General features: G+C 30.8%; 1 protein-coding gene, 1 long non-coding RNA gene and 1 pseudogene across 3 annotated transcripts in view; 1 reads left to right on the top strand and 2 right to left on the bottom strand.

Annotated features, from left to right (window-relative positions):
* Positions 1–12034, top strand: part of LOC102675610 — a 16950-nt gene extending 4916 nt beyond the window's left edge. The window contains exons 7-13 of one of the 2 annotated variants that reach the window (XM_031513054.1): positions 1169–1868; positions 7000–7238; positions 7309–7497; positions 7882–8455; positions 8689–8756; positions 9039–9290; positions 9824–12034. In XM_031513054.1, the coding sequence (XP_031368914.1) occupies positions 1169–1868; positions 7000–7238; positions 7309–7497; positions 7882–8455; positions 8689–8756; positions 9039–9290; positions 9824–11769 (3968 nt within the window). In that variant the 3' untranslated portion in view covers positions 11770–12034. The remainder of the gene's footprint in view (positions 1–1168; positions 1869–6999; positions 7239–7308; positions 7498–7881; positions 8456–8688; positions 8757–9038; positions 9291–9823) is intronic. The other variant, XM_031513055.1, reaches the window with a different exon arrangement.
* The window catches only part of LOC116186296, a 26526-nt gene that overhangs the window by 1472 nt on the left and 11218 nt on the right, over positions 1–13836 (bottom strand). Inside the window, exon 2 of the long non-coding RNA XR_004151259.1 lies at positions 12914–12931. This is a non-coding gene — a long non-coding RNA (uncharacterized LOC116186296). The remainder of the gene's footprint in view (positions 1–12913; positions 12932–13836) is intronic.
* LOC116186295 lies at positions 4428–5872 on the bottom strand (annotated as a pseudogene).

Raw genomic sequence — 13836 nt, 5'->3', positions numbered from 1 at the left:
AAAAAAAAAAAAAAATTCAATCAAATCGTTGTATATTTGACATATTTATTATCGATTCTATTTCAAATTTGGAATTTTTATTACCAACAAAATATTAATGAGATAAAAATTTTAATACGAACGTAGTGATAAAAATATGAATGAAAAAATGAAACTTAAATTTTTATATTGACAATTTTGGATAACAATGGCATAAAAACGATTGAAAAAAATAATGGATGAATGAAAGTGTTCGTTACTTTCGATGGAGATTGTGGCGAATCTTTACATTCTTTTACTCGTTTTGGGCATTTAGCAAGTTTTTCCCCGTATTCTTTACATTTGAACGTTACTTTTTCTTTTTTAACATTTTTCAGATTTTTACACGCCTCCCTTCCGCATTGATTATCACGTAATAAAAACTTAAAAATATTAGTGTGAATTCTTCGAGTAATAGGAACGATTAATTTTGTGGCCAACATGCCAAATTCGACATGCCATGGTACGAATGAGGAATACAGCAACTAATCGATTTTTCTTGCGACAAAAGAAAACGTGGTGTTCGCGTGTATTCAAGAAAATATATACACAATGAAGTTTGAAATATATAAAAAATTTTCTAGTTATTTTCAAAAAATTATTTAGGGTTTTAAATTTAAAGAATTTGAATTCTTCTAATGTATATTGTAGTAAAATTTTTATTGTATTTATATTTGAATAAAATATTACTGTAAACAAAATTTAGAATTAATTTACTTCGACAAAGTTTTATTCTATAAATTTCTTTAATTTTCTCTTTTTATAATGAGACATATTTTTTTTCTCCTATTAGTTTTATTGTATGAATAAAAATGTTAAGTACTTAAAAATTCTGAATATGTCACAGCTATAGAAGAATATCCTAATAAGAATGTTCCATATACTAAAATAATAAATATGTTTTTGGGTGATGTAGAACAATTTTTTTCAACCAATTAATTTTTGTAGATACTAATGAAAAAACTATAAAAAAAATATAATAAATTAATGCTTTAAACATATATGTAATATATTATGTACTACGTGTATGCATATCCTCAAATTTTTAAATATATTTTAAGTAACATGACATTACTTGAATATTCTAGATTAAATCACTGTTTAATTCTTATTATTGAAAAAAGCAATAATTTCGTTTCTCATTCATCAGGTTTCGAAACTTCGATAAGCAGCAATTACGACAGCGTGGAAAATATGGAGAAAACGACACCTTCCAACACACCGTCGCAAGACACGAGACAAGATTACCGCGCCCTCAGAGAGAAACTGGGAACCGAATTCCATCAAAAGTTGATCGAGTGGGAGCGTTTAAAAAATTTTCCACCCCGCGTTTCCACGAAAGAAACCTCCTCGAATTTACCGAGTCCTCGAGAAAGCTTGCTGTCGGAAGAAAGATTAGCACCCGAGTTCAGGAAGAAATTGCAAGACTGGAAACGCGCCAAAAAAATACGAAGAGGAAGTGCCCCGTTTGTGCTGCAGCAGAGGCTGAATCGGCGTCGTTTAACGGATTGGCAACTTTGGAGATCTCCTTTGAAAACCGAATTCAGAAATAAAGAAATCTTCAGTTTCGCTGGTGGTGAAAGCGGAGAGACCGTGAACGATGGGAGAACGCAAGTTTGTGAGGATTATCCGAGAAAAATGGAATCTTGGAAAAGAACGAACGAGAGTAATTGCGATGCGAAAAGTCAAACACGTACCAAATCACATCAATTTGGGATTGCGACTGGAATCGACGAAAGCGAGTTTCTCGCTTTGGAAAGATTACTGTCGCTTTTCAACAATAATACGAGTAAGGAACGACGAGACAGTGATGTTCAACAATTGGACGAGTGCTTCGATGGGGATGCAAGGTAAGATGCATGTATTCTTATTGTGTGATTGTTAAAGATAGATTAAAAATTAAATGAAACTAGCATAAACAAGAAAAGCAAATAATAGAAAAATAGGAGAACAAGAAATGATTGCCAGCACTACTTTAAATATGAGATATCTTTTCAAAGCAAGATAAGGTAGACTAAAAATTGAGGATCAGCGTCATCTCTGGAGTACTTTTAAAACTTAATTGGTATTTAAAGAAATGTTTTTAGTACTCAAGAAATGGCGCTGATGGTTTATTCTTACTATATCTGTTATTACTACTTCATGAAAATAAATAGTAAGTAATATGAGAAATTTATCTTTAATGAATTTCACCTTAATTGTGAATTTCTTATCTATCTATTATTTTTTATAAAATATATAATTGTACCACTTATATTAGAAGATATATACAAATATATACAAATATGATTATATATTAAATAGTAATAATTTCCAAAAATAGCTCTCACTGGAAATTATTATCTTATCTTCTTTCTGCACGAAAATTTATTTATATTCAAATTAATTCTCCCTTTAGTAAAACAATGATTTATTGCAAACATATATTAAAAAAGAAACCAACATGGATACTTACCTTTTTATATTTTTATTATGAAAATGAAAAATAATTGATAATTACCATAGTTTGATACCATGATAATTGGATGATGAGCTAGCATGCATTAGCCAGACAACACAACAACAATTACTACATATTATTAAAACGAGCACAGTGACAAAGTAGTAACAATGACTTCCCATTCTTTGGACTTAAAAAGAATCCAAAAGATGAGAAGCCATTCGTTGCAACCCTCTTCGCGACAGTTTGTCGGGCCTCTTCGGTCTTCTTTCTTCGGGCGCAATGCCCGCTGAAACTTAAATCTAGATTCGAGATTCCCTAATTGCAAAAACGCATCTATCCGATCTCAGAGACTGTGACAATCTACCCGGTCCTACCTACTTATAGTTAACAGCCATACCAGAAGTATACTACCTATCCTACCTAACTCTATATTTAAAAGAAATGGCAAAACAGACACACCAACACACTCATTCAACGATTTTCACTCATAATACTCGGGCGCAAAAGCCTACACTAGGGAAAGCGTCCCGGGACGCCTCCGACACCCGAGCTTGGCACACTACACGCATACTCTAATTGTACGTACCGTGTTTTCCTGAAATCGACTGACGATGGCTAGTGACCATTGCGTAAATAAAGTTTTGTGTATATGTTGATTTTAATTGTAAAGTATTCGTGTTCAAAAAAATATACATGTTTCAAATACATATTATTTAAATAGCGTGAATAATATTATTTTATTATAATTAAATAATAGGATTAATAATTAATATTATTGATAAAACGACGCAATTCCACAGCCTAACCAAACACACATAATGTGGAAAGTACATCGTGCACGATACACTAACACATCGTCAATCGCTTGAAGAAATTGTTATGAACTAGGGTCATCATGTCTATCGCCTTTCTCTCGCTCAAGTAGCACCTGGGCACGTGAGTGAGATCCTGGCAAATGGCATGGAAAGGGTTAAATCTGAAAATCCTGAGCTAAAAAGATATATTAGATAAATATTCTATATCTAATCGAGCTAATGAACTTTGATTTTGTATCATTTGATTAATATTGTAAATTTTATTGAGTCTATTTTATATCTTAATTTTTATCAATGTAATGTATTGTTGAAATTTTATAAATAAGAATTATTAATTAATTAATTAAAAGAGAATATATATGTTAAAAAATGAATGAAGTTGGTTGGTATTTAAAAAAGTTAAATATTAATGAAAATAGTCTCAGGCGACTTTTCTATCAAAGCACATTTTCGAAAATATGAAAGAATTATTCATAATTTGTAACTTTGATTTTAAAATCTGCCTGTCGCGAAGTGTCTTCTTATACATAATATTTCATATTTTTAAACGAGAGGAATACAATTATTATCTTTACTATCTTGAAAATCAAACATGTTTAGAATATTATTTATAAAGAAAAAGATAAGAATAAAAATGTTCATATAATAATATCACAAATATTCATATATTTAGATAATTACTATTTACAAATATTTCAAATAAATATACTCTAATAGATTTCAATAAATTAATTTGAGATAATTAATTTGAAAAGTTACTAATATTTAAAAACGCGGTATACAAGAAGACCTAGCCTAAACTAATAAATAAAACACAGAAAAAGGAAATGTTATTACTCACGGGTATAATAAATACCCGCAGTCACTGTGCTCATGCAAAATTCTACGTATACAACCAGTCATCCGTGTCAATTCGGAACTTTCATCCTATGACATGATTGAATGACCGGAGGAATCAAAATGCATGCGACTCACCGTAGATGAGAATCGCCATAAATGTCGTAAGCATGTAACCAATATATAATCATGAAGTCGTTGTCAAGAAGAAAGTGAAAACTATAATAAAAAATGAAATATTATAATGTAAAATGATATATATAATGATTGCTTAAAAAATTAAAGTGAAAAAAAATGAAAATGAACTTTAAATTGATGGGAAATATATAAAGATAATTACCTTTTTTAATGATGAATAATCATCTTTCGAAGCACTGATTCTAATATACCGAAGACGAATATTTAAAAAAAAAAAAAAAAATAAAAGACTATTATTTGAATTATAATCGAACAAACACTGATTCTAATTTCGCGAGTGACTATTATAATTAAATTGAAGTAGAATAGCTATATTCTAAAAAGTACTGAAAATATTATTACAAAGTAAACACTGACTCTATTGACCGCATTGCACGCGGTTACAAGATTTCTCTGAAAATAAAATTATATAAGAAGATGAAATAAAAAGACAAAAAAAAAATAATTTAATATTTTTGAAATAAGAATGTAATTTATTTAATGCCTTTTATGCTAGTAATGTAATTAATATATTATGAATTATTTAACAAAGATAAATAATAATATCTTCTTATTTCTTATTAAGGTAATTAAATATTACCATAATAAGTTACCATTAGATTAGTCATCACGTCTATTGAAGAATGAACATGTAAAAATGTTCATTATGCATCCATATTGAAATTTTTATTTTAATAGTTCCATCAATCAACTGCCATTCAGCTTCTAAAATTTTTAAAATAAGTATATATCTTTAAAATATATAAAATTAGAACTAGTTATATTAAAACAAGGTAATAATTAAACTGAAATCCAAGTTTTGAAGCTTATAACGCAACGTACAAGTAACTTTAATGATAAATAAATTAATCAAGAAAAAAAAGTAAATTATTTCTTAAAAAATTACAAATTATAATAATATTTAATAAATTATTGAATAAAGTGTATTAATTAAATAATATTATACAAAAAGTAAAATAATAATTATAGAAATAAGTATTATGCTATAAATTAATTACGCACCTGAAATAAAGCAATTAAACGCCATGATTTTTAATAAAACGATATTCTGCACCGCGATTCATCAACGATTTGCTCGATATATCGATAAAAATATCGAGAATGATACATATCGACGTCAACGGTCATTTTTCTGAAAAAGCTATATTTGAAAAAATATTTTCTATCTTAAACATAATATCAAAACAAATACAAAAATATATTGTCAATTTCCAAAATTAAATTATAAAAAAATCAATCTTGACAATCTGAACGTAAAATCAAAACAAATAATTCGAGTTCAACGTAGCGATACATGCATTTAAGAAAAAAATATTGAATTTTACTTTTATACAAATGAAAACAAATGAAGACAAAAGAAACTTATTATAGTATATTTTATTATTATAATATATTATAGTATTATTATTATAGTAATTATTGTATGTCTTTTGTTGAAATAAATCAAATCTTACCATATTTGGATGAAAGTCATTACATGTGCATAACCTATTGCACTTTCGAAGCCATTCCAATAATTAAATGATAATCTATACACATAAAAGTCATAATTATAAAAACAAATGTATAAAATTAAAATAATATTAAAATAAATTAATAATAATTAAATTCAAATCCGATTTCAAATATTTATAATACGAATTACCGGTAATTTTAACTATTAAATGCACGAACAATGAAGAATAACAAAAAAGTTCAAAAGTTAAGTCAATATTGATATAATAATACTTAATGAATGATTAAACACATACATTTTAATTAAACAATAGCACTACACACAGAATAATCTAAAAATTATACAATAATATTAAATTTCACATAGAACACTTATATATCTTTATGTCGACGTACATTTTTCCTACGATCTTGACAGCAAACTGACGCTATACATATGATTTGTTTAGCCGTTGGCCTTAGAAGTTTTTTGATTGGCCGGAGCAATAGAGAACTTATTCACTTTAGTCGCGCGAAAATTAAAATACAATATAATGTATTTTAATTATTAATTTCTATAAAATCATACAAAAACATGCTAATTAAAAATTTAATAGGAATAGATTATTACAATTAATTTAATATTAAAATTATTCAAATTACAAAGACTGAAATATAATAAACATTTAAAATAAAAATTAATCAAATTTAAAAAAAATATAATGTAAAAAGAAAGTCAATATAAAATATACTTAAATTAAAGAATATTGAAATATGATAAAAGACAAATATTAAATTAAAAAAGATATTGAAAAAGTATTTATATAAAAATTATATTAAATAAAATAACAGATTTTTATAAATAAATTTTTTATATTAGTAATTTATATTAGTAATTTATAAGATTAAAATAAGAAATCTAACAACATATACATATTCTAGTATAAAACTCTAAATATATATTATATTTAAATTTATATTAAATATCATAGATAGAAGTATTAAAAAAACTAGGGATAGAAAATTTCTTGGAAAAAGAGAAAAAATATTAATAAATTCATGGAATTTCTTTGCATGAGAATCCACAATATTAAAAAATTTGAATATATAAATGAAAAAAATTTTAAATAAGAAATCTTTAATGGAATAAATCAATATTAAAATGTACAAATGAAAGTTAAATGAAAAGTTATTTATAAATTACCAATAATTCCAAATATTAAGAAAATCTAATATAATCACATTTTATTTAAGATCGTATGCCGATGGAACACAAAATTTAAATGACACCAACGAAGTTTTCGTTCGAACATCTGTTGGATCTTACCGGTTCGAAGGTATTTCGCGAGAATTCACAAGAAAATTGTACGACTGGGAGCAATATCGTGGAATATCACCGACATCTTCGACTTTCCGCCTTTTAGGACCTTCTTACATACCATTCTTAAGACAGACAACTATGGAAACATCGACCGATAATTCACCGATAACAAGTAAGATTCTAAATTTATTTAATCATCGAATAAAAAACATTTCACGTAATTTAAATGGTAAATTATTCAGAAATTGGAAGCGACGAACCGATATCGTTCAAAGTCTGCTCTTTGAAGAGGTCGAAATCTGTTGGCAATGTGGTCGAACAAAATGATCGAAATGAACTTTTCATACGCCGTTCGAACAGTCTACAATCATTGGATCATCTCACGAACAGGTTAAAAGATACTGATCGCATAAATGATTTACAAGAATCAAGTAAGTATTATTTGTTCTAATTCTAATAATATTATACGAATTATAACGATTATTATAAGTATTTAAAAAGCTACATTTAAAACATATAATGTTAGTAATTAGAACTAAAAAACATTTAGTGTCTTAATGTTTTTATATGTTTATTAATTATCTTTTCTTTTTAATTTATAATTTAATTAGATTCTATGTCTCAAACAAGTGTTCTCCAATTTTATTACAATAGTCACTTTTATTTCAGAGAAACTTTCCAAAAAATGCTTATAAAATTTTCTACAATCATATTTAACATTAAAACTATTTATTTTCGCATTGATTCTATTAATTCAAAAATATTTAAACATGTATCTAATATTAAAAATCTTATTTTTCAAATTTCATTTCTAGTCGATCCTCAGAGACCAGAGGACATAGTCGAAGACATAATGGACGATTCGGAACCGGAAGCAATGATCGTCGACATCGAAGACGTGATCGAAGAAACTGCGAGCCCCCTGGAAAGGGTGCAACCACACCAAACACCCGTGTACTCGGTTGCAGCGAGCGAAACGACGAGTATCGCGGTACCATTGGGAACTGTTACCTCCAGTCACGAACCATCACCGGTATTCTTGATAGACATAGAGGAAAATTCGGATTCGAAACGGTGGGAGTCGAAAAAGTGGAATCAAAGGAAAAGTGTCTCGAGCGAAGACAGTTTGAGCCTGGAACAATCCGAAATGGCGAAATCTTGGGACAACGAGAGAAATTCTTCGAGTAACGTGGATTCGGAGCATTGGTCCTCTGCAAGCTCGTGGAGCAAGAGGGAAACGTTTGATGTGAAGGAGAACGTTGATAATTCGGATCGAGAATTGGATAAAGATTCAGTGAAATCGAACAGCTCGATTTATTCGACCGATGTGGATACGGAATTTAACGTTGTAAACGAGGGAAAAGAGCAGAATCAGGTTAATTTCGAGAGGTAAAGTCATTTTTCGTCTTATAACATTTATTAAAATAAAACGTTAAATATTCTTGTAGTATTTTTTAAAATAATTACAACAAATAAGATAATTATTGAAATCAAGATTTTAGAGATTTTCAAGATCATGATACATAATTTATTTTAATAGATAACTGTGCAATATGAAATAAAAAAAAATGTGTTTTAAAGAATTAATTATACATTTTAATATAAGCTTTTTCTGTTTCTAGAGAAGATGTTCCTGTAACATTATCTGAAAGGGAAGATGGACTTGAAAGAAACCTGAAGGAATCTGATGGTAAGTTCAACAATAGATTTCTGTAAGATTTTAAGATTGGTCACGAAAATCGAGTAAAAAATTCCTTTTTGTAGAAACGAACGAAAATAAAGTTATATCAATAAATGAAATCTTGAAATCTTTGATTGATATATTGATATATATATAAATTTAATTTTAGAAAATTTTCTATTAAATTTTAAATGATCAAAAATATAATTATAATTTGTCGAAAAATTATTATAATATTTAAATTTAAATTTTTCGAAAGAAAAATATCTTTAGAAATAAGTTTTATCATAGCACAATCAAAAGTAGCGACCTGTCGATACAATCAGGAGTTATCGATTGAGAAGGAACAAGAATATGATTATGAACAGATAGAAAAGGATGAGAACATCAATGATGAAAAAAATCTTATCGAAACTTCGAAATCCAACAACGAATATGAAGAAATAATCGTGACCAGTTCTTTTACGAATTTGCAATCAATGGAAAATTATAACGATGAAACGGCTAAAAATTTATTAAAAACATCGATTAATTGTAAATTAGGTATGTTGTTATTATTTAAATTAAATTATTTAAATATCAAAATTTGTTTAGGATTTATATCGAAGACGATCCTTGTCAATTTTTTCAATATTTCAAAATTAATTAATTTTTCATCAATAAATAAAATACATTAAATCTTTAAAAAAACATTTATTGCATACTGTTGCATAATATTATATTATGTTGTGTTACAATTTGTAAAAGTTACATTATAAAAGAGTTATATTTATATTCAAATCACGAAGTTACAGTGAATTTTATATTTGAAATTAAACAAGGCTCGTTTTTATTATGACATTTTATTATTACAAAATATATAAAAATTAAACGATAATTAAAAACGTAAAAATAATAAAAAATATTCATAAAAACTTTTCTCATATCCAATATTGTTCTATAGTTTAATTGTAAACTTCTAAATCTTTAACGTTTTAATATATCCATGAAAAATCGTTCAGATTTTTCCATTAAAATTCAAATAAAATTCTTCATTTGAAAATTAAAAAATTTTCAAATATTCTTATTATTTCTAGAGCAAACCAAGTTTGCAACGCGTGACGTAGATCGTTTCTACACCAATCAAGATCAAAAAAATTCCAAAAAAGCTGAAGAAACTTATACCGTAATCAGAAATGAATTACTCGACAGCGTTCATCGAGATTTATCCAAAATAAAATTAGACACGAATCGTTATGACTCGTCCAAACCGTGCACCAATTATCCAACCTACGAAAAAGAAAACGATCGTTTCAAAGAAACAACAAGAAGTTCACAATCCGTCGAAAGAAAGAAATGGCAAGAATATCGTAACACCGAAACTGCTTCGTCTTCCTTGTTATCGAGTCCCTCCTCGTTCGAACGTCATCGTGAGCCAACTATTCAAACAACTGCATATACGGTAGCGCCATCTCGCGACCAACGTTGCTTCGAGAGAATCGTGATCAACGAAGAAACTCTGAACAAAATAGTCGTACCCACGGCGACGGGCTGCGTGGAGAAAGCAAACGTCTCGAGATCGCCGATAGAGCGAGCACCAATCAAAGGTTCAACGGATGAATATCGATCGAGCAACGATCGTGACGTTCCAATCAATCGAGAAACAAGTGCTAAAAAGCAAATCTCCAATTCACCGACCAGAAACGTTTTCATCAGGACGAAACGTATAATATTCTCTCCGTTCCGACGTTCGGAAGATCACTCGTCTGGTAAAAAGGAGAACAATAGTAGCGAGGATGATCGCGTGTTTCCTACGAAGAGCAAAAGCAAGTCGAGGTCTGGATCGCCTAAAGTAAACCGACAAGACGCCCTCTTGAGGATGTCTCTTTCGTTACCGTGGCCCCTTCGCCCATCCTCGAAGGATCGTGACACGAAGGAAGCGAAAATCGAAGAGGAACGGGCCCCAGTTAAACAGAAAGAAAACTTCAAACGGTGCAAGTCTGTGGAGAGCTCGAGGAAATCGTCCATCGGCGATAACATATTCCAAACGAGGCGAGACAGAGACTCGTCGATCGAATTTAAAAATTCTACGAACGAGAAGAAGAAGGAGAGAGGGAGTGTCTCGGTGCAAACAGAGATTGCAGGTGAACGAGAAAATCGAGCTTCCTTTAGAGTCAGCTTGCCCAGCTTAAAAACTGAAGAGAAAACGAAAAAAAATTCTTCTTCTTCCTCCCCCTCCTCCTCCTCCTCTTCCTCTTCTTCCTCCTCGTCTTCTTCGAGATTCGACCCACAATCTTCGGATCTTATCCACAAACTGACGATTCTGTCGAATGCAGTGGCCAGAAGAGACGGCAGAACCAACACGATCTCCGAAGAATCGTCCCTGGTCGAATCACACTCGTTGAGAGTGCGACGAGCGAAAGAGGATTTCTTGTCTCGTCGAGGTGGCCCGCTTTGCCATTCCGTGTTGGAGCCTCCATCCGTCAAACGCGAGGATTCTCCAAGAACGTTCGTCCATTTCTACGAGCAGATCTCGGAAAATCAAGAGAGAAGCGGCAAGCAGAGTAATGCAAATTGTGCCCCAAATTCGTTATTAGACGCGTCGAATGAAAAGGAAGGGCAGGAACAGGAGATGGCAACGAAAGAGAAGAGGATGGAACATTTTTTGAACGATTACAACGAACTGTCGAACGGTTCTCGACCCGATCGTGTTAAATCTGCCAGTGCTGGAATGATAAACGTGGATCCGGACACGTTCGTGCGTTTGACCGAAACCAGCCGAGGATGCGAGTCTCTTCCAAGATCGATCTCGAAGCAGCCTCAGCCGTTGGGATCGCTCGCGAAAATTGTCAATAAATTAAAGTTTACGAGATTGATACGCAGCAAAGATGCTCAGGAGGAGAATATGAGCACGATCTCGAAATTGTGCAGGCAGAGTTTGTTGATCGACGTTAGAAACGATTTTGACAAGTGTTGGGAGTCGAACGATCGTGAAAAGGTTCCTAGAGGGGATAGCGTTGAGAAAAATAAGAAAAACGAATGATTGTGATTTTTAAATTATACTTTTGAATTGCAGTGAGACTTCCAGTATTCGAATTAGTAATTATATGTGTATATTTTAATTGTCATTCTTTTTTGTCGTATAAATCGTTCGATTGTGTTGATTTTGTATCGTAAATGGTGAAAAATGATAAGATACGTTTCTTGCAATTTTTAATGGCACCTCTATCATTTTTTCTATCTTCTATCAAGAGGATTGTAAAATAATTTTTGGAGAATTGAATCGTAGAATTATTTGCGTGAGAAATTTTATAATTTTCCGATATATTTCAATTAAATGTTTAATAAAATATTTTATTATCTTATTATTCGTCTCTCATGTGAAAAAATTGAAAATTGTAGTCCTATAGTATTTTTCACTATTACATACAAAATAATTAGAAACATATAGATACTAGAATATAGGGAATAAATGTTTGAATAACAGAGGTATTCTACTGTATCGAATATAATTGTAGTAATTGTTGACGAATAGTTGTACGAAAAAGATTTTAATAATTTTTTTAATAATTAATAACGAACATTAGAATAACGAATATTAGAAATATTTGTGCACATATAATTGTATAATTAAATACACGTTTTAAAGAAGAAAAAATTCATTCTAATTAATTTTATAACAACAATTAACAAACAAAAAAATAAAATATTATTTTCCTATGAGGATTCTCAAAAAACTCTTGAACAAAAGTTGAATCAAAAACTGAAAAAAAATTATAATTAAATGAAACGTAACAAAATCCTAATTAATCATCGTCCCAAACTTTAATCTAATTCCCAACCAGCCCAAAACAAATAAACCACTATTTCCCTATTACGAGCATCGTCCCGCATCATCTTAAAAACTTAAATGTAAACGAATCAGAGTGGTTGGAGAATAAGAGTAAACAAAAAGCGAGGGTTCCGTAGTATTACCGGTGTTTGACGAAATGAAATTAATACCCCAGGGGTGGTTTCGAGTGGTGGTGGTGCGCGCAGAAACTAAAAGTAAGCTCGTGTCGTGTGCGACCAATACCTCTTTTCCTTTCCTTTCTCTTCCTCCCCTCTCCATTTAACTTTCCCATCCCTCTCTCTCTCTCTCTCTCTCTCAACCCTCTTCGAACGACCCCTTCACCTAAGCGTTACACCTCTCTCTCTCTCTCTCTCTCTTTCTCTGGAGCACGAAACACTCCACGATCGCATTAAGCGGATTTCGTTCGATCGACGAAGCGGTCGAACAAACAAATCGGTTGAACGGGCGCGTTTCGTTTCGTTCCGTTTCGTGGACGATTGTGAGCGGCGGTCGGCCATTGTGCCATCGCGCCGGCGAAGAATAGGCCCGCCTTGGGAACAGTTTTGATTTATAACGAGTTTAAGCCGACCCAGATCGCTGGGATATCCTTCCTGCGAGAGGAGATCTCGTTTTCCGTTTTCTCGCAAGCGTTTGAATGACTGTGTATGTGTGAAATTTTGTTTATTGTTGTTGGGCTATTATTGGGGTAAACAGTGATTTGATTAATCCCTTTTGTATCAAGATTTTTAGCACTAGTAACTTTAAAATGCAATGAACAAAATAACAATTTTCTTTTATTATTCGTGACTTAAACAGTGAATGAAAATTGTTAAAATATCTGGATTTTATTCTAAATATCTGGAAAAATTAAGAAATCCTTCTTAATTTTAAAGTTTTAAAGCATATCACTTCAAAAATTAATTTACACGTTTATAAAACGATCTTCCAAAATATTTCAATATCTTCGCTTATAAATCTTTATCTGGGTATCAGAAAATCGGGCAGCATAATCAAGAGGTGGTTTAAAAGATTCGAGTCGATTTCCACGAATTGAATTATCGAACGATACTCAGCCACGAAGATTCCTCCCAAAAAATCCCAATTCCTGTCGCGTGGCAACGTTACACTCTTCCCTCCTCTCTGTTACACGTTCCATGCATACGGCGTTCCCACACCAGAATTCAATACGCTCAATACATCCTACGAACGAAGGGTAAGGAGAATCTCGGCAAGCTCGATAAAAATCGCGCGACATCTTCCTCCTCCTCGTTTGACCAT

The sequence above is a fragment of the Apis dorsata genome, unplaced genomic scaffold (genome assembly GCF_000469605.1).
Source record: "Apis dorsata unplaced genomic scaffold, Apis dorsata 1.3 scaffold_571, whole genome shotgun sequence".
Classification (NCBI taxonomy): domain Eukaryota; kingdom Metazoa; phylum Arthropoda; class Insecta; order Hymenoptera; family Apidae; genus Apis; species Apis dorsata.
Note: the sequence above shows the minus strand (reverse complement) of the source record. Positions and strands in the feature narration are given on the sequence as shown.